This window comes from Stegastes partitus, unplaced genomic scaffold (genome assembly GCF_000690725.1).
Source record: "Stegastes partitus isolate 25-593 unplaced genomic scaffold, Stegastes_partitus-1.0.2 Scaffold742, whole genome shotgun sequence".
NCBI classification, from domain to species: Eukaryota; Metazoa; Chordata; class Actinopteri; family Pomacentridae; genus Stegastes; species Stegastes partitus.
Window position 1 is genome coordinate 157,629 of NW_007578473.1, and position 21,145 is coordinate 178,773.

Sequence of the window (21,145 nt, forward strand, 5' to 3'; positions counted from 1 at the left end):
AAGACTTTGCTCTCTGACAATATGTAACCCAGATGTGATGCCTCCTGTCTGTTCTCTATTTGCTCTTGATGAAAAACAAATAAAAAGACAACAACCATACGACTGATATCCACAACAAGAGCAGAACTGTTTACTCGGGCTAGATGCCAAACTACGCTGCACTAACCTGACACATCCAAAAACTACAGACAGATTAAATTAGAGAAGCCTTTTCATGTAAATTCCACCCATCATTTTAAAAGACAGGTTCAAGATTCTTTCTCTCTTCAGATAATAAGCCTCGTTTTCTGAGGGCTAAACTGGAGACGGCTGCGGTCTGCTGGAGAACCTGAAGCCGTCCCCAGTACGACTGCTGGGCAGATGTCTGACTGACAGCTGGAGCTGAGAGGAGAGAGGACGACACGGCATCTTGGAACAATGCAAGAGATTTTAACTGTCCGCTGTCTAGACAGCTGTGTTGCATTTTCATCTTCGCAGAGAGAAGAGAGAGTTCAGCAGTTAACCCTCACAGCTCCTAACGAACGTCAAGCCGGCCGTGAAGACAGACGGCAGAACTCTTGGTTTCTATGTCAGCGCATAAAAGAGTCTTCAAGCTTTTGTGTTCTTCTTTAAATTGCTCTCTGGCAGCATTACACTCAACCCTCTCTCTGTTTCCTCTCCTAATGGCTCACATTCCTGCACTGCCTCCAGGCGCCATCTTTGCTGACATCATTCATTCATTCTCATGTCAGTAACATGAGTATGTCCTGAGGCTAATGGAGTCTTAACAGCAAACCACTCGTTTAATTTACTATGGGAATCCTTGTTGAGGCCTTGTGGCTGCTGTTCCCTCCACTGTTCTGCAGGTTTTCAGTAGTGTTGAGTGGGTTACAGGCTGAACTATCATGAAGGGGACGGATCTCAGTGTGAGTCGTGAACATGTGACAGTGATGAGACTGTTATGGAGGCGCGTGTGTGTGTGTTGCTCCTACATTGGTCCGGGTCCATGCCAAACAGGGAGTTTTTGCGACCAAAGCGGATGCTGAAAGTCCTGCCAGCAGAGGTAGTGCTTTTGGGGTAGGAGACCTGCATTAAGTTGACGTGGCAGTTAGTGGGAACGAAGTCCATGCAGCCCAGAGGGTGAAGACGAACACCAGCCTGCCTGAAGGACGGCCACACCTTGTTCCTCAGCTCCTGGGCAAACTGTGGATAAAAAAAGACAAGAGACCGTGAAGAGCAAAGCAAACACGCAGCTTAACGAGAGCACACGACTGCAGACGAATGCAGAGAAGCACGATTACAGACATGATTAAGACTAAAGATTTAAGATTATTAATGAGTATGAAGTATATGTAACCGTTCTAATCACATTAAAATGCTGGATAAAGATGAGCTGTACTCAGCCACTCATATAACGAACTAGATTTGAGTGTGTTTCTTGGTGTTTTCTGATATTGATCATATTGTTTCCTGTACCTTTATGGAAACAGCATAACTGAGGCTAGAAGTGGAGAGACGTGTTCTGTGCAGCATGACACTGGTATATTTCCATAAATCAAGACAAAAATAATCTAGATCTTGTTGTCATCCTTGTCTGCTCTGTGTGAACACAGTCCCTGACTCCATAACATGTGATAGTTTGGTCACTAGTGACCTCATGGTAGCAGGATTTCAGTTTTTTTTACAAAATGTGGTTTGAGCAAACATTTCAAACCTTTAAATGACACGTAGAATAAAGTGTTTTTGAGGAACTATCACATTTTTAATCTTAGATTTGGGAACACTGCAGATAACCAGTTCAATAAAACAATTATTTTTCTGTTTATATAGTTTTTGCCGCTGATAAATTGTCATTTCAGTGATTTTTTTAAAAGCCTTTCAAACCCACATGCAGGTTTTAGGGTTCAGAGACAACGACATGTGGTTTGAAGGACACACATGAATGTATTGAAAAGGCATTTCATTTCTACATCGATAACACCAGAAGCACATTGCTCAGCCCACTTTAACTGGAAGCTTCTCTCTTTGGCTGTGAGCAGTATAATGCATTCAGAAGATATTTAGCCAACAAGAAACACAATGACAAGAGAAAGGATAATCCATCTGTTCTGGTATAAATGCGATATGAATGCTGCTATGAGAGATATTTCAGCCAAATGTTCACTAACAACTGAGACTGTTTATAACATGGGGATGTGAATGAATAGAGGACATTCCTGTGTCCATACCTCAGCTCAGGAGAGAGTAGAAATATGCCTCGGTACCTGCTGATAGCTGCTGATGCGCCGTCGGATACTCTCCAGCTTGGTGTCACAGATCTGTCTGAACTCGTACTGCGGCATGGTAACGACTCGGTCGCTCTGGGAGATGAGCTGGCTGCAGTTATGAACAAAGAGGCTGTCATCACCTGAAAATGCCTCAAGGATCTGTAGAGACAAGAAGTATGTGTAAGGATGGATTACACCTACGATAAAAATTTAATTACATGATTTCTGTCAGTGAAAAAAAAAGCCTTTCTAGCACATAAAGCAAATGGGCTTCTCATCTAGAAAAACATTCATCTAGCAAATAAAAGCAGCAGTGAGGCCACAAAACCCTCCTGCCTCTCTGAGAGCCGTCATAATAACACGACTTGATCAAATGTCAGTGGCCACAGAGTAGTGAAGGGCCACTTTGGAAGAGATATGAGATGTGAAGGTGTGAACATCATCCACCTTCTGCAAGCATTCAGCTAACAAATGAATGAAAGACTCTCTAGTGTCATATCCATTACATGACAGCCAAGGAAGACAAAAACTCATCAGACTGAAGCTCGTTGTTCCATCAGTACCTTGGCAGTGAGGCTGAAGCAGCCTTTGGGCTCAACCATCTTCTCCAGGACGTGGCACTTGATGCCAGCAGTGCTCACGTATTCGTAGACCACACCGTGCTCCAGGTGGACGTTGTCCACCGTCAGACTGACCAGAGGCAGCTCATCAGAGAGGGACAGTCCGCTCAGCCTGTGGTCTGTGGAGAACAGGTCTGCTTTACATGCTTTGCATATGTTGAAGAGAAAAGCATTTAGAGTCCATACAAAACAAATGATCCTGAAGGATGACAAGAGACTAAAAAACTAGATAGATATCAATCTCAAAAGTAGAACTAAAAACACAACGTCTGAACCCTAAAGCCCTATATTTGCAAAATTACATAATTTATTGGAGCCAGAAACGGTAAAAGCAGTAAAAATCTGACGGCCCTTGAACTACTCATCTGTTCTGTTGGGCAAATTATAGAAATCTAAGCTCAAAACGATGATATTTCATCAAAAACTTAAAGTTGTGCATTCCCCAGCACAGTGTGAAGTCGTCAGAGTGAGGCTACGACACACACCAAACATTCAGGAACAGGTCGTGTTTATACAGAACACGTAAGACACATGAACGGAAACAAATGACAAATAAGGTAGTAAAACACTTGTCGTATGTAGAGCCCTGGTACTGGTAACTACTGTGGGAACTTGGGGAAAATGTTGTACTTGTCTTTATCAGGTTTTGTAAAATTTTTGCAAAGCAAGTAACCCATTTTTTTTCTTCTTTTTTTAAAAATCATTTTTGGGACTCTAACTTTAAGCAGAAGACATTTCTGAGTTCCTTCTACTAGCCATGGTTGAGCTGCTTCCATAGAGGTGCAGGACTTTATATGAAATATGAGTCATAGATGCAAAATAAACCCAGAAATTGGTTGAAGTTTAGAGAGTTAAACAAGATTGAATGACTTGACTTTACTAACTTTCCTATCCAGTTGTATTTAATTAGATATATATGTAAGAAAAACACTGAAATCATCTCTATAGCTGGAGTCACAGCCTCCTCAGGTTTGGACAGAAACCCAGAAACATTACACATGTCTTTAGTGATGATAAAGGTAGGCAGCGCCCTGAACATCTGTCAGGCGACCCTACTCTGTCAGCACTGTAGGATAAACCGACCACTAAGTATATATACAGCACACTGGACAGAACTGGACGGTGACAGCGTGTGGAAGTCCTCCTGAAGCTGCTTTTTACTGACACAGTGACTGTGGCCCAGTTCAGAGGCTGTCTGGGTAGAACGTACTGCTTTCATGTAATGTTATTGGCAGCAGCAGATTGGTTTTTAAAATCAATCGATGTGGAAACAAACACGAAGCAACACTGATCTTGTTCAGATATGTTGAACAACTACGACAGAGATGTGATTCTCCCTTGAAAGGTTCACGATTTGACTCCTTAAAACTTAAAGCGCTACAACAACAAAGCTTTAATGTGAAGAGCAAATGAACCAGACGATGTGACGTGATGTTCCACCTGCTCCGTTGGTGCCGTTCTCCTCCTCGTGGTCAGAACCGTTCTCCACTGGATAAGGCCTGAAGGGGCTCTCGTCCTTCCCTCTCTCCCTCTGTAGCTCCTCCACGTCCTCAAACGCACGATACACCCAGTGGCACTGCAGGAACAAGGATCGAATGTAATGTTCAATAAATATTTATTGGAATTAAGACGAGGCGTTGAGTGACACGAGGAGGAGATGAGGTGTGAGCAGAAAAGAGAAAACAGGCGATGCAGAGAGCATGAAGGAGACAAGGAGGAGATGTAGTTTTATGTAGCCATGCAGACATCACTGCACTTTATACACAGAATCGGAGGTATTTGCCTTGTGGGCACAGATTCTTGTCACCTGACAGCTACACAATGAAGTCAGCCACACCTACGACGTCTTGGTTATTATTATTAATATTATTATTATTATTATTACTATTATTGCCTTCGCCCTAAGTCGGCTGGGATAGACTCCAGCCCCCCCTGCAACCCTAGTGAGGATTAAGCGGCGTATAGATAATGGATGGATGGATTATTATTATTATTATTATTTCCTGCTATTAAATGAACCAGGAAACATTTACTGGAACGCATCCAGAATAAGGCTCCTCAGGTTCTGCCTGCTGAATAAAACAATGCTGTGTTTTATAAAGACAGGAGGATGATTACAACAACCAGAGAAGAGCTTTGAAGCCGGCCAGGTGAGTATAAATACTGGCATCCAGTGATAATTAACGTTAAAACAATTCTACATTAATATTCTGTCAAAATTCTTGGAATGGATAAAAAATTTGGTAGAAAAAAGTATGATCTTGATTTGTTGCTTGAGTCCTGCAGCAGCAAAGCGATGACTGTAGTCAAAAAAGGGCAGCCCTAATATAAGATGTACACGTTAAATTAGAGAGAAAATGACTTAAAACCAGTGAAATGATCTGTCCATGCTGCATTTTACTTGATAAGAAATCTTGAAATAAGAATTTTAAATCTAGACTTGTCCCAGTTAAAGATCCACAAACTTTAAAACAAGCTGCTGATTTTCAGGTCAAAATACTTGAAATCAAACTTTGCCCAATAATAAGCGAAAAATACTAAATACAAGCACATAATTCTTGCAGTAAATCAAGGTTTTAAAACAAGAGAAACATGATTAATCTAAGTAAAGATTACTCAGTACGAGTGCAGTGTGATTAAACTGGTCTTGATAGATGTTGAAATAAACCTAAATCCACATTAAAACTAAACCCAAAAGCTTAAAATCAGACCTTACTCTGAGATTATACATCTTGACTGACTCTTTGAATGTGCATTTGTTTCCTCTTTAGCTAGAAAAAATGCCCAGTAAACTGTTTCCTAGCCTGTTAGCTCATCAACTCTGCCACATTGCTGAAGTTAGAACTGATGCTAAACCTGCCGTCTTGTGGCGCTGCTCGGTTTTCAGTATAAATAAAGCGCTCAGTGATTTCCCCGGTGGAGTCATAAGAGCACACAGCAGGAATGTGAAACCTCACTGGTACCACGTACTGAGGTGCATGATGCGGCTTGTTGCTTTTGAGTCACACTTTGCATTTAAAAAAAAAAAAAACTGATCTCAATGAAACACAGACGCCAGAAGACCTGCTCCCATCAGGAGAACATGGAGGACGTGCTTCCTGTGTGCTCTCACCGCTTGTGGAGGCTCCTGGTGAGGCTGCTGGGCGGTGAAGTGCTCCAGGACCTCCCGGTGGTCGCTGTGGTTGACGTTGCTGCCGTTGACCTTCAGGACAACCTGACCCGGCTGAAGGCCCGCCGCCGCCGCCTCCCAGCCTGCAGGGTGTCGACACGGGAGCACAGGTCAGAGGTGACAGTGGAACGAAATACAACACGGGACCAAAACATGAAACTTTAAAAGTCCAACGCTTCATGCACGTCTCCAGTCTGTCTTTCTTTTTTTTAGCTCAAAATACAAAAATGGTTCCTTTCACCACGACTCTGTGACACCTGGTTAAATGCTGCTGGCCTCTAACTGACAGTCCAGAGAAAACAGCTGACCGCACGGCAGCTAATGTACATTTAAACACGTGTGTCAGACCAGGACCTTCTGCTGCATCCCCCGAGATAACATCAGTTTGTGTTCGTGAGCCCCCAAAATGAATTTTTAATATCTCATGAGTAATAACTTTGTTGTTAATGCGTTAAAATTAATGTGTTAATTCCACAGATTCATTCAGATTCTTTACATGAACACATTCATTTTCTTTTGAATGAATTAAATTTATTTTGAACAAATGAAAGGGAAAAAATGTAAAAACTAAAGAAAATAATTTTAAAACGAGCAAAAAAGAATAATAATATCACATAATATTAACAAGTCTGCAAAAGGAGTGGGAAGAAGTATAGATTTTTAATTTTGACAGCCCCAATACACATTTATTTGACTGATGTAGGCTTTCTTTATTTATCTTTTATTTTTTTACAATGATCTGGCGACCCGCTGAAATTACCTAGAGACCCCCATGTGGGTCCCGACCCCCAGTTTTAGAACCACTGCTCTAAGCGATCTGTTATTATCGAGATCTCCCAGAATTCACAGCACAGGTTGTTGTACGGTGGGTGTTACAGCAGTGCCAAGCAGGTGACTGCTGATCAACATGTCGTCTTTAACGGGCTGCATTCAGTCCTTATGTCAGACTAATCCAACTGTCTGATGACACAAACAGAACAATGATTAAGGGAATAAGAAAATCCTGCTGTATTATAATACAGTATATGTGAGCACATCGAGCAGATGAAACACAATAAACTACCCAGTCCTTGTCTCTTGGTTTCATATGACCCTTGAAGCTTAAATCACGTCTGAACGTCTCTTACAGAGCTCTGACCTGTGGACTTATGATCAGAGCTAATGGTACACTAATGATCTTCCTACTGTTGTGGGGACTCTGGTCCACTGGTCTTCATTTGCTGTGATGCTGGAAGTACATGAAAACTTTTTACTCTGACAGCCAGCAGCAGAACATCTGGTGAGATCACTAAAACACTTTAGGGTCAGTAAAAAACTAGTTCCTCAATTTCTACCTAGAAGCTAAATAATATTCTGACTGGCTTGTAAAACTGGGAGGAGTTAAGAAGAAAGTAGATAAATGACAGTTCACACCTCAGTTAAAAAACAATAAACAGATTGATCTACAGAGAAAAAGGAGGGGTTCTAAAGTCCTGTCTCCTATGGCCCGGGGAATGTATGGTCCAAATCAAAGAACATGAGTTTATCCTCTGTGGAGTTTCAATATAAGTTTGGATTCTCATATCTGTACAAGAAAATAGGAAATGATTTGGTCCAGCGCCACAACACGTCGCCTCAAGCTGCTAATGGCTTTACGGCCTGGAAGCTCAGTCAACACCTCCATCATCTTCCTCTCCCGTCTAAAAATACCGGGGCTGGCATCACGTCCACCCAGGGTGCCAGCAGCTACCTGACTCTGGGGCTACTTGACCCACGCGTGAACAGTGCACAGGGAGACCAAGTTAAGAACAGAGAAGAAAACTGGACACTCTGTAGTTAGATGGAAAGACTGCAGCTCGTACACCAGAGAGCCCAGAGGGACGAACACAGGACGCTAGGAGAGAGGAAAGGAGACGAGGAAGGAAGGAAGCAGAGAGACCATGATAAAACCAAAGGATCACTGGTTGTGCCAATCAGTTGTGTTACTGTGTGTGTGTGTGTGTGTGTGTGTGTGTGTGTGTGTGTGTGTGTGTGTGTGTGTGTGTGTGTGTGATATATTAGTCTATACAGTGATTCAGACATTTACATGACTTTAAACTTCAAAATCATTTAACTTTTTATTTCTCTACTTCGAGTCAGTCGAGGCGGTACAAACATCTGGCCAGGAGGTCGTAAGGACAGCGTGTGTGTGTGTGTGTGTGTGTGTGTGTGTGTGTGTGTGTGTGTGTTTTAAAAGCAGAGCTGGCTCTATGGGGGGTTTGAACCCTGACCACAGGCCGCCTGGCTGTCAGGAGGCCATAAAAGCCTGACGGAGGCTCACTAAAAGCAGCATGTAACAGGTGGTTTAGAGGCTACAGTTACCTCAACTTTCCCTTAAATTCACTCAGAATTATTTGTCTTTTTGACACCGTAAACACTTCTAACATATTTACAGGCACAGCCACGCCGAGGTCAGGAATGTCCGTCCTGTTTCACATCATGACTGAAACAAACTGAATATAAAATATATAATATAATTATGTCATTATTTATGATGGGAGGACAGGAAAACCTTTTTCATTTACAGTCTTGTTGTTATTATTAAATCTCATATACTCTGGTATTCCCCTGATACTGAAATCCATCCACGACCAAAGTCACATATTGGGGGTGATTGATGAGGCTGCAGAGGTCAGTTAACCTTCTGAACTTCAAGCAGTTTCTAGCTGAGTTTTTATTTGCTCCTGTCACATTTGTATTCCCTTTGAGCTCATTTGTCAATATAGTCCTGCACATCTATGGAAACAGATTGATATGGCTCGAGGGAGGGAGGGATCAAATATGTCTGTGTGATGTGACATAAATCACAGCAAAAAGGAAAAAAGAAAGTTACAGACAGCATGGCTCTACATGTTATAGACATTTTACTACTGACATCTTTAATCTGTTCCCGTATTCCTCTTCTTGTGTGTTTTATTCTTTACTCTTATTCATCTTTTTAATATTGTTTCGGTGTGGAACAGGTGCAGAAAGCGTTTCACTGCGTGCTACACCATGTACAACTGTGTTTGTGACCAATAAAGGCCTTGAATCCTTGAATCCTTGAATCCTGTGTAAACACAGCCTGCAGTTTAGCCCAGTTCAGCTGAAAAGTCCCTGGATTGTTGTCATGTGAGTGCAGGCTGCAGATGAGGAACTAAGAAGTTTTAGTTGTTCTATTTTTACAGAATCTGGTTTTAATGAAAAAACATATTAAAATGAGACTGGTAGAATAACATGACTCTGATAAAATGTCTTGATTTTCACCTTAGAATTAGGTTCACCTAATTCTTGATCTAAAATTAAGGATTTTTTTTAAGGATTTTTGAAGGAAACCTTAAAACCGTCTGTGAAACTTCAATCCCAGATCACGCTTAAGGACCGTCAGAAAGTTTAAAAATCTCAGAAAGTCGTTTTTTACAGTCTCCGGCTCTGATAAATGGTGTCATTTTATGATTTTTTCAAAGATAACATGCGTTTTAAACCCACTAGTAGGCGCTCAGAGAGTTAAACGTGTCCCTCACCTTTCCTGACGGCGTGGACGTGGGGAGGGGCGGAGCCACAGAGCCTGAAGGAGAGGCGATCTGGTTGGTCGGGGATCTTCACAATCCTGGAAGAGGAAAGAGCCGTCAGATCAGTGCGCCCTGAGCGTCGGCATACATGTGTGTGTGTTCGAGTGCTGGCTCCCTCACTCCTTGGCCTTCGTGGCAACCAGAAGTCGCAAAGAGCGCCGCATGCAGAAGGCCTGGCTGATCATGGTCTCCACCTCCGAGAAGGGCCTGAGGAACAGCAGGTCCTCGTTGATGGTGAAGATCTTCCTGCCCGCCTGCAGGCCGGCCATCTGGACGGACAGACGGACAGACAGGAGACAGAACGCTGTTATTTATAGGCTTCACCTCCCTCTAAAGTTCCATTTGCGCCACACTTAATTTACAAATTACCGCCCTGTTATCACGACGAGGCCTCAGCTGTGCACCGCGTCCACCTCACATGTGATTTAAGTTTAAGTCCGTCTGTTTCATTACAGGTAGAGACTGTATGTTAAGGAGGAAACGTCCTGTAGATAAATCTATAGACACAAACCTACAGGAAGCTTCTGGGCCCCCAACACTCCAAACACCAATTCCTTCCTGCTGCCTGTTGGATCTGCACGCATGTTTAAAACCAAAGGACTATTTTTACTTTCCACACGTTGGAAGATAACAACATAGAGATCCCCTCTAGTTACATGTCTCTCATGATGAGGCCATGTGTTTGTGCTGGTGGCTGGTTTTGCCTCCTTTTTTAAATTTTATTTTGTAATTATTATATATTATATTATATTTTATAGATATTATATTATATCTATTCTACCGTTTGGCTGCTACCATGCTCATTCCTTACTTCCTGCTGGCTCCTGCTGTAAATATATTCTTATTTATCTTTTCTTATCCTTGTATTTTGCACCACTGGAGTTGTCTTTTAATTTCGTTGTACTCTGCATATGATGACAATAAAAGCATTTTGTTCTATTTCCTTTAACTAAATCCACTCTGACCCGTCACAGTGCACGTCTGTGGAGCTTCACCAACTAATTTAAATGCTCTCAGAGTATCACACATCCTCCGTTTTGCACAGTCACATATCACTTTCCAGAATCCTTTACCACTGACAGACACAGAGCCTCCCCCCCACCCCAGTCTGCTGCATGTCCTTAAATGCAGTCATCTTTCACATCTTCAGTCACGTTGCGAGAATAATGCCGCCTCTGTGCGTTTGCTGTGTGAGTCCAGTGTCCCGGGCAGAGATCCGGTAGGGTGGCCTTGGCTGAGCCAGGCTCCGACTCTGGACGGCAGCCCAGCATGGATGTAGGAGCGACTGGGAGGAGCCACGGCCGCTTGAATGGGAGAGGATGTACGTATGTGTATGTGTGAGCGATTACACAGCGTGGGTGCTGGTCTACACGTGACTTTCTATAATAGTATCATATAGTGAAAGAGCTCAGTGTGTGAGTGTGCGCCTCTCAGCCCTTTCAGAGCCCCATGGGAATCAGCTGAGCTTCATTCACTGTGCTGGCACACGGGCCCTGTCACATCTAGCAATCCTGTTATTGTGGGGAACGGAGGACACGGGGGGATGAATAACGGAGGGAGAGGGGGAGAGACAAACGGAGAAAGAGGAAGCAGAGGAGCGAGGGGTTTACTGCAGAGGAGAGAAAGAAAAAAAGATTATCCAGAGCAGAGGAGAGCAGTGGGGGAAGCAAAATAACACAGAAATCTGAAGCACAGAGAGAAACAGTGGCGAAATGAAACGGTGAGGGGCGACACAGTCAACCCTCTGAACCCCAAAACCGGGCGGCAGGTTCCACAAGCAGCTTATTTTAAAAGAAGAGTTACAAAACAAAAAGAAATGTGAGATGGTTTAACTCTCCAACAGTGTTTTTAACTTGGCGTGCATCAAAACGAAGCTTAAACTTGTCATATTCCATCCAAATCACTTCAGTCGACATGTCAAAATACACAAAGAGGTTTCTGCTGAACGAGAACTAAAACAATCTGCCGTCATCAGTGCAGCTAAAAGCAACCAGCAGAGATCCACTGACTGTCCAGCCGACCTGCAGGCTGCACATCGGACAGAAATTGAATTACAGGAAGTAAAATATCTGTAGGATATAGTTCACAGGTTTTCTGATGGGCGCCTGAAGAAATGTTGTCGATGTTGATTCCAGGTTTTTAAACTTAGATTTTTTCCTGTTGTTGTGATTTATGGATTTTTCAGTGTGTTGCACTGCAGACGTGTTTGTTTTCCATCTCTGGACATGATGTGGACAAAGAAGATTCCACAAACAGCAGACAGACGAGAAGATGAAATGACAGAAAACACAGTCGCCTTGTCCGTCCTACATTACTGCAACCATCAAGGTGCTGCTGTGGTTTTATTGTCAGGCTGAAGAAAAACATGTTGAAGGCCACTGATGCAAAAATATCTGCTGGCTCCTCCCTAACAAACATGAAAATAAAACTGCATTGTCTGCATTTAACATGTCATTGATAAGCTGTGTGTGTGTGTTTGTCTGGAGGTGATGTGATGAAGGGAGTCAACGGTTCTGCAGCCAATCAGCTCTTCTAAAGAGACCAGACTGACAGCCGTTACCTCCTGGATCAACATCCTGAGGTGGGGAGAGGATGCAGTGTGTGTGTGTGTGTGTGTGTGTGTGTGTGTTGACCGTTACCTCAGCATGTGAGCCTCTGGTGACCGATTTCACCACAATGGCCTTGTTTTTCTCCTCGATCTCGAAGCCGTAGTCCTCCTCCTCAGGGTGGATCTAGATCACAGAGGAAAAAATCACCTGATCACTCTCACGTTTACACCGACGACCGTCACGCTTACACGTCTTCCACTGGTTCAGCATCACGACGTAGAAAAGCTATTTCAGCACCGCACACATTCACACACACGTCGTATTTGTTTCACTCGGTTCTGCTGCTGTTTAGCACAAATTGAAAAAAATCCAGTAATTTATACAAATCTTGTAAATAACACTCTATGGTTCTTATTTAACTTTGACTCTTCACTCCACAGCTTTTATTTTTTTTTTTGCTTCTGCTTTGCACTATTACAGTTATTTTTATTTTTATTACTTTATTTTACTCTATATTTATTGTTTACTCGGTATTTATTGTTGTTTTGTTGCACCAACTCACCAGAACCAATTCCTCGTTTTGTGTGAACCAGCGGTTCTCAAACTTTTTGAGCGAAGATAACATCAGTTTGTGTTTGTGACCCTCCAATTTGAATTTTTAATATATCATGAGTAATAACTTTGTTGTTAATGCATTAATTAATTAAAGATTAATGTGTTAATTCCACTGATTAATCTCTTTACATTGATTTCTTTTAAATGAAGTGAATTTATCTCGAACAAATGAAAGGGAAAAAAATATATAACAACAAAAGAAAATACTTTAAAAAAGAGCAAAAAAGAATAATAATAATATCACATAATCAAATCATAATATTAACAAGTTTGAAAAAGGAGTGGGAAGAAGTGTACACTTTTAATTCTGACAGCCCTAAAGCACATTTATCTGATAAATGTAGGCTTTATTTATTTTTTTTACAATGATCTGGCGACCCCCCTGGAATGATCTTGGGACCTCCATGGGGGTCCCGACCCCCAGTTTGAGAACCACCAGTGCAAACTATACCTGCCGATAAATCCGTTTCTGATTCTTCTGATTCTGAAATCATACATTTGACTGTTTACAGACATCAGCTGCATGCTTTTGCTCTAAGAGGTCATTAGTTTGTAATTACATCAGTGACATGAGCCAGAATCACTAAAGCTCCGTGTTGCTCTCTCTGGGTGGTCTCACATACACGCCATCCACACAGAATCATGGCTGTGACTCTCAGTGCACGTCAGGTGTCTCCCATCCGAGGACGTCCACCTGCTTCTCATGGCGTCCTCCCCTGTGGGGCACGGCTTAGTGAAACCCTGTCATCACCAAACACATTAGCAGCTCCCATTAGCGGAGCTGCTGAGGCCGTCTTCCTGCTGCACGCTCCTGATAAGATGAGCATCTCTGCCGCTGCATCAGAGGAGATGGCTGCAGTAAATAAAGAGTTCCTGCACTTCGCTTCAATTATCGGGCAAGAGGGAGGATTAGTTCCGCTAATCAGAGAAAGAGCCTTTTCCCCGTCTTGTGGAGGGCCAGATAGCTCGCCGGCTTCCCTCTCTGATGTGGAAAAGGATGCTGGTGGTGCTTCTGGATCTCCCTCAAGATAACGGACTTAACTAAACAGTTAACTCTGTGTTCCAGCCTCTGGAAACCACCCAGAACAGGGTACACTGACCTCATTTCATGTGCCAGATAAACAGAGTTACACTTAACAAGCCACATGCTCTGTATGACGCATTTATACACAATCTCTGTGCCCAAAGAAAAAGAAAAAAAAACACAACATGAAAATAAGCCCTGATGTCATCTGTGCTGCAGGTGTGATGACAACCTCACTGGTTTTAACCCTCTGACCCCGAAACCCTGTGGGTTTAAAAAAGGAAAGTTATCTTTAAAAAAAAAAGAAAAGAGAAACAGAAAAACGACACCATTTATCAGCCAGAAACGGGAAACACAGGAAGAACCAGTGAAGACTTCTGAACAAGACATGAAGTCATTTTGATAAAATGTCACAGTTTTAAGCTTAAATTTAAAATGGAAAGCACATCACACACGATTAGCTCAAGGATCACTGTCAGAGCTGAAAACCCAACAATTATATCTGTTTTAACAGCTTCTAGCAGCTAAAAAAATAAAAAAATAAAATAAACAGATGTTTGATGCAAATAATATCTTCTCAGTTGACATTTTGATGACGTCTCATATTCATGTGACCCATCTGCACCAAATCATCCCCGTTATGCCGGACGGTGTTTGACCGTTTGTAGAAAACAACTACACGGACCGATCTAAGTAATAAAATCAACATGTTATCATGTCTTAATTTGGGCAGAATCTGGGATGTAGCCCAAGGCACCATGTGACTGACTTCGTGCAGATGGGTCACATGTGTTAACGCTCCATCACATATTTTAAATCTAACACGTGATGCATACAAAAGAAGCTTCAAAAAATTATATGACAAACTGAAATATGTGTTTGAAAAGTCCTATTTAGACATCTGCCCAAATCCTTCATCCCGGCCATGTAATGTAAATACATGAGGAAGCAGTTTGTTGTCTTTGTTCTTACATCAGTCCACCATAAAAATGTTTTTATGTTGTTTTTTTTAAAGAGACTATTTAGAGTAAATCCTGCCGTAAAACGTCCTAAATTACAGCATCTCTGTGCCTGAAACAAACGGCTTTATCGTGATCTCAGAAGGAAACAGAAATTACAGTGTGAGGCCGGTCTTGGAGAAAGAACCTACAATCTGTGTGTCCGCGGACATTAGCGTCAGGATGTGGAGATGTGTGTGTTCCAGCTCACCACCAGGGACTTGGCCAAGATGTTCTCGATGAGTTTGAAGTCGTTCCTCTGGAGCTGCTTGCTCTTGGTGCTGGTTCCCTCGGTCTCCTCGTCTGCGTAGAAACGGAAGAACTGGGACTCGTCTTTGAACTCGCTCTTCTCCAAGACTGAAGGGGGAAAAAAACACACAAGCAACAGTTAGCTCAGCAGAAAAGGCCTTCTACAATGAGTTTTGATCAGACATGGTTCTTTGTCCATCAACAATCCAAGACGTGCTCAAACTGGAACAACTGATGCTCTCACAAACGTTAGGTCTCCTCCAACGAGTCGCTTGCAGGTCATGTCCTACTTCAAACAACTGTGCAGAATCAAAGGATGCTTCAGGTGTTGACATCTTCACACAAACAAGTTAACGGCTAATTAGCTCATTAGCTGATGATGCTACGAGGGACATCTGGAGTCGTAGCACATCTGGGTCACAGCCAGCCCGGGCCCGGGGTGAGGGAGGCGTTCTCCGGAGGACGCGAGGAACAGTCTGCTGTGTGTGGCTGAGTGTGTCCAGAAGTCCCACCGTTGGACCGAGCCTCGCCTCAACACATGGGGCGCGCCAAACATGTGATGACAACATCCTGGATGCTTATTCAGTCACAGCAGTTTGTAAAAACAATTGATCCTGCTGTCGGTTTTGTAATAATGCACAACCACGGACATCAGATTACAAGCCTTCATCCAAACAGCTCCACTTGGCCATGTTAGTATGAAAACTCCTTTGTCACTTTGATTTTATTACATTCCTTTGAGTGCTGCTGTCCAGTCATCAAGCTGAAGAAAACCTGACGCCTGAAACCCGGGACATCCACTACTCTACCCACAGAACGCCATTTAACAGCAGCTTCTTGATGTTTGTGCTTAGAAGACATGACGGGACTTCTTATTGCACTAGACAGGATTTAAAAATACTAATGTTGAAATTTCCGACATGCAGCTCAAACGCTCGCAGACAGAAGACGTCCACCTGAGGACTTCTCTGAGAGCCAAAGGTACCCAGCTGTTCAGAGGTTTGGACGGCATCTGGCAGCCACAGGTAAACAAAAGCCTTCGTAAATTCATTACACACACCACACCCACTATCACTGGCCTCACGCCGACTCCAACGTCAGTGATTTCCTCTGAGTCATGGAGGCCGCGGCCCGATAATACCTTAACACCACCTAGTTAACCAGAGGGAGTGCTGCTCCGGAAACCGCCTAAGGACACAAATACTTACTCACACGTTGCTGAATCATCAATCAAATGCCAAGAACAGCTGACAGTATTCAGGCTTTAGCTAAGTGTTGGTGAGGCTCAGTCTACTGGACAGTTTATGTAGCTTAACTATGAATGTAAAATATAAAATACGAAGCAGCGATGCAAGGATTTAGGCAGACGTGACATCGATACATATCTACATATCGTATTACAGTAAATGCAATTTAACACTCTGAACCCTAAAACCTGCCGTCCGGTTGGAAAGACCAACATCACACCGTTTATCAGAACAGAGTCAGAACAGTCTTGAGCTACTCGTCTGTGACATTCTGGTCCACCAAGAAAACCAGGTTGAATCTTTTAAATCTTACAATCTTGATATTCCAACAAATTACTTTATCCTACATTTATTCCATCCATCCATCATCTCTACACCTTCATCCTCACTAGGGGGGCTGGAGTCTATCCCAGCTGACTCAGGGTGAAGGCAGGTTCACCTGGACAGGTAACCAGTCTATCACAGGGCTACACTTAGAGACAGACAACCAAGCACACTCACATTCACACCTACGGACAATTTACAATCACCAATTAACCTCCAGAGAACCCGGAGAGAACCCACACTGCACAGGGAGAACACGCAGAGAGATCCCGGGTGTCCTCACCGGGACGCGAACCGGCGACCTTCTAGCTTTATTCCCTTTATTCTACATTTATATAAAAAAAACCTTCAAAATAAACTCTGAGCAGATTCAGCGAAAGCAAAAAATCTGCGTCCCTTGGCACCAATGTGAAGGCATTAGTGCTGAGGTGACCGACCAATCAGGTGCAGGCTGTGTTTACAGCATATAGAGACAGGTATGGAAACAGATTAAACTGCCTGATGAACACATGAAGCAGCCTTTGTTTCCTGTCTTGGTAACACTTGTAGGCACTTGAAAACTTGTTTTGCATGTGGAGTCTGAATTGAGAATGTAAATGTTTTTGTTTAGTTTTTTTAATGATTATTCATGATTGCATGATACCTTTGTTCCACTGCCCAGATGACATGTTTGAGGTGTTTCTGCTGCTTCCATAAAAATGTGACTGACTGGAAAATACCCCAAAACTGTTTGGAGCTCAGGGGGCTGCAAGATGCATTTCTAACAAATAAATATTTTGGTCTAGGATCCATTCAATCAAGGCATCTAACAGGAGCAATCAGTAAAATGTGCTGGAGTCTCTTGTGCTTCATATGCTGAGTTGTCTGAAGGGCAAAATGCAACAGGTGCTGATGACAGACAGTGCAGATGGGTGGTATAAGCAGGTAAGGACAGGTGAAGGCCACACGAGCTCTGCTATCTGTCTAAGTGATCATCCAACCAATGAGGAGCCTTACAAGTTCATAACAAAGAAAACCAGTCAGTCAAAGAGAAACAGACACGAGGACAGAAGGGAGAAAAAAAAAGAGTTCAAGAGGAAGCAGGTGAAGAGCAGCAGACGTGCTGAGTAAGGACTAAAACCAGCGACGTGGCCGAGGTGAGGAGCGCAGACAGGCTGAGAAGAAAGAGGTCATCACGCCGAGGGAGGGCAGACAAGAGGTGACACCTTCCAACAGATGGCGGTGGGAGGCAGGTGTAGGTGTGAGCGAGTGAGTCGAGCAACAAGCGAAGAAAAGTCACATGTGGTGGTCTGGGAGCACAAACACTAGACGCTGCATTGACGATGCGGCACCAGGAAAAAAACTGGCAGCACAGTATTTTTTATAATATATATTGTGATTTGAAATAATATAGAAATTTTGACTATATGACTTGAATAACTCTGTTTGGAAAGAACTCATCCATCTAAGGTGATTAGGGGGGTTTATGTGTAGGGGTGTGCATCACAGAAAATAAAAATCATCTTTAAAAAGCAGAAAAACAGCCATTTAGCACCTTTGTCATGTGGTGTTACAGGCATCTAGATCTGACTGAACTCATCACACACAGCTTTGATTTAAATAAATGAGCCTTGTTGCCTCATGTGGGGGCAACAAATCACTGCCAACAGACTTCTTGTTCTGGGTCAACATCTTCCTTTCTGAAGACGAAATATTTCTAAACATCTCTTTGATGTCAACACATTCTGTGAATTCTGAATATCGCTTCCTTCAAAAACCTTGTGCAATATCTGTTGTCATTCATATAATAGAACATACGGGATTTTGTTCATTTCTATTTATGTCGATTTGTGCAGTGTGGACAGTCTGTGCAATATTAATATCAGGATGTCTATTCATTAACAGTCAGTGCAATAATGTTATTTTTAGAACTAGTACCCATATATATATATATGTTTTGGTTTATTTTTGGACTATATCCCTTAAATGTTTGCACTATCTTGTTGCAAAGTTCCCCACTGTGGGAGGAAAAAAAGGCTTTTCTTATCTTATCTTATCTTATCTTATCTTATCTTGTCTTGTCTCACTAGACAGTCCAAACCACCCAATCAGAGAATGATCTTGCTAAATTTCTGTCCTCTTGCAGACGTCACCGTACGCATCAGGAAATCAGGAAGTGCAGTCATGACGCTACTTCTTCATTATTCCAACACTTCTTTAAAGTGATTCTCATACATTATACACTCAGCCAGTGATGATGGCCGAGGCTGTAACCAGCGGTCGTGGTTCAGTGGACCGACCCAGACGGCCATGTAGCAAAGCCAAACAGCTCTGGTTAGGGTACGCTGCTAAAGCTGTTTACATTTAACATACTGGGCTGCAACCAAAGCCGCTCCACTGCAATGTGGTCAGCGGGGTTTGAAAATTTAGACCGGGTATGCAAATGTGCGATGTCTCGTTTTCAACCTGTAGCAGAGTGAGAGTGGAGCGGCCGGTATCATGTTCTGGTGGACGGACAGAAGGACAGGCTGGAGGCCAATCAGGAGCAGGATGATGTGAGTGAGCAGAAAACAAATGAATAAGTCACTCAGTATCAGCACTAATGAGACTTAAACCAGAGCTGTAAGTTATTAGACCAGACCACACATGTCAGAGTGTTGTCAACAGATTGTACTGTGTGTGTGTGTGTGTGTGTGTGTGTGTGTGTGTGTGTGTGTCCATTCAGCTGTCCTTCATGCATATGGGAGAGAGAGAGAGAGACTGTAACTGACCATGGTGCATGAAGCCATTGTTGCAGAGCCCCACACCCAGCATCACGGCATCCTCTCGGGTCGAGCAGTCTCCCTGGGAAACCAAATCAATGACGCACACAGTCGGTCAGTCACAATGCCTGTTTACACCTTCTCATACACAGCAGACTGCAGCACTACTGGAGCTGAGATGGTGATGTTTGACCAGCATATGTTATGACAATGAGAGACTGAAAGGCAAATTCATTTTATCAGAGTCAAAAATGTTATGTTTAAAACTTTCAGCTGGTCCATGAACTACTCATCAGTGACATGCTGTTCATATTCTATTCAGCATATTCATTTTTCTATTACAGATTAAACTGTCATGAGCATCCACGTTCTTGAATTTGGAGGAAACTCAAAACTGTGGCAGGACTCTTAAATACCAATAAATGGAGACAAATGCCAATCTTTCAAGTGCTCGTCTCATTTGCATTAGAAAAACTGTAAAACAAACAAAATGCACGGCAGCAAAAGCACACAAGCTATAACCAAACAGTACAATTATACAAAACAGATACCCAACAACAGAAGTGACGGTCATTAATAGTTGCTCTTGGTGCTCTGTGTCGTATTGTTGGAGTTTGGCTTTAGCGTAATAAACCCTGGATTTACCTGTGAGAGCAGCCAGTCCACCAGTTTGCTAGCAGGCACCACAGACTTAAAGGTCTTCAGATGGTGGTCTCTGTCCCTGCAGGGGCGACAAAAGGGGTTCATGCTGTTATTGTGGAGTGCAGACCCAGTGCATGGTGGGACGTAAACAATCCCCTCGGTATATAATAAGGTCTAAGACCGTCTGCAAAAAGGTTTATCTGCTGGATGCTTTTGGCAGCAACAAGTACAACAAAACCTCCTCGTGGTAACTGCATCAGCTGTGTGAGTTATTTACATCTCTGTTGACATCAGGTCTGACTTTGACTCCAAAATTTTTTACTTGAAGCCACGTGAATGCTTCGGCTCATAGTCCTGCTGCATCAGCCCTCTGTAGGTGAGCTGCCATCCTTACATCATCCTGCACGATGCCTCGGTAAACTTACGAGTTTTGGTGAAGCTTCCATGATAAAACCACAGAGCAGCCGCCTGATCGACATGTCAACACGTGAAACAGGAAACGCTGCGGATGTGTGTTTGCTTTGTGACACGGTGGGTTAATCAGACCAGAAGTAAATGGTATCTTCTATTTGCTTCGACACTTCTGTGCCGTGAGTAAGTCGTGGGCTGTATCTGGCCTAAACCTGCTATAAAACATGCTATATCTGCTAGTGCACGTGCAGATAACGGAGCACTGATTGATGCTGCATAGGAAGTGGCCTGCTTTCATCATTTGCTGATCAATGATTCTCAGCAGTTTGGCATTGTCAGGGCTGATTTTATTTGGTTTATATGTATTTCATCGTGCATTCTTATCATTCAAGGTCCTTTATTTGCCCTGAAATCAGTGTCACTTAATAAGGTTTAACCAAACAGACCTTGTGATTATTTATGATTCATAACTGTACTACATCCATCACTCAAACGGTATAATTAACGGTCGCGATGCCAATTTAGCGTCGGATTAAAAAAAAAGCGAAGCCGCGTTACATAATAGCTGGCTGGCAGGCGGAGGGATCGCGTTTGTATGTTAATAGGATTTGTCCTCAGACCAAAAGCTCTTTGTTTGCGCCGATAGCAACCCCGGGCACTTCAATCAACGGGCCAGTGATGGAGGGAAAGATAGAGGGATGGAGGTGGACGAGTATAAAAGGAGAGGCTGCAGCAGACACA

The 21,145-nt window shown here is 43.0% G+C and overlaps 1 protein-coding gene across 1 annotated transcript in view; it reads right to left on the minus strand.

The window, feature by feature from the left end:
* Window positions 1-21,145, minus strand: part of prex1 (phosphatidylinositol-3,4,5-trisphosphate-dependent Rac exchange factor 1) — a 91,058-nt gene that overhangs the window by 21,143 nt on the left and 48,770 nt on the right. The window contains exons 14-24 of the mRNA XM_008291433.1: window positions 19,997-20,072; window positions 19,361-19,433; window positions 15,002-15,147; window positions 12,244-12,336; window positions 9,725-9,873; window positions 9,557-9,642; window positions 5,979-6,118; window positions 4,307-4,442; window positions 2,810-2,985; window positions 2,244-2,405; window positions 972-1,182 (exon numbers count right to left, since the gene is read on the minus strand). Coding sequence (XP_008289655.1) covers window positions 972-1,182; window positions 2,244-2,405; window positions 2,810-2,985; window positions 4,307-4,442; window positions 5,979-6,118; window positions 9,557-9,642; window positions 9,725-9,873; window positions 12,244-12,336; window positions 15,002-15,147; window positions 19,361-19,433; window positions 19,997-20,072 — 1,448 coding nt within the window. The remainder of the gene's footprint in view (window positions 1-971; window positions 1,183-2,243; window positions 2,406-2,809; window positions 2,986-4,306; window positions 4,443-5,978; window positions 6,119-9,556; window positions 9,643-9,724; window positions 9,874-12,243; window positions 12,337-15,001; window positions 15,148-19,360; window positions 19,434-19,996; window positions 20,073-21,145) is intronic.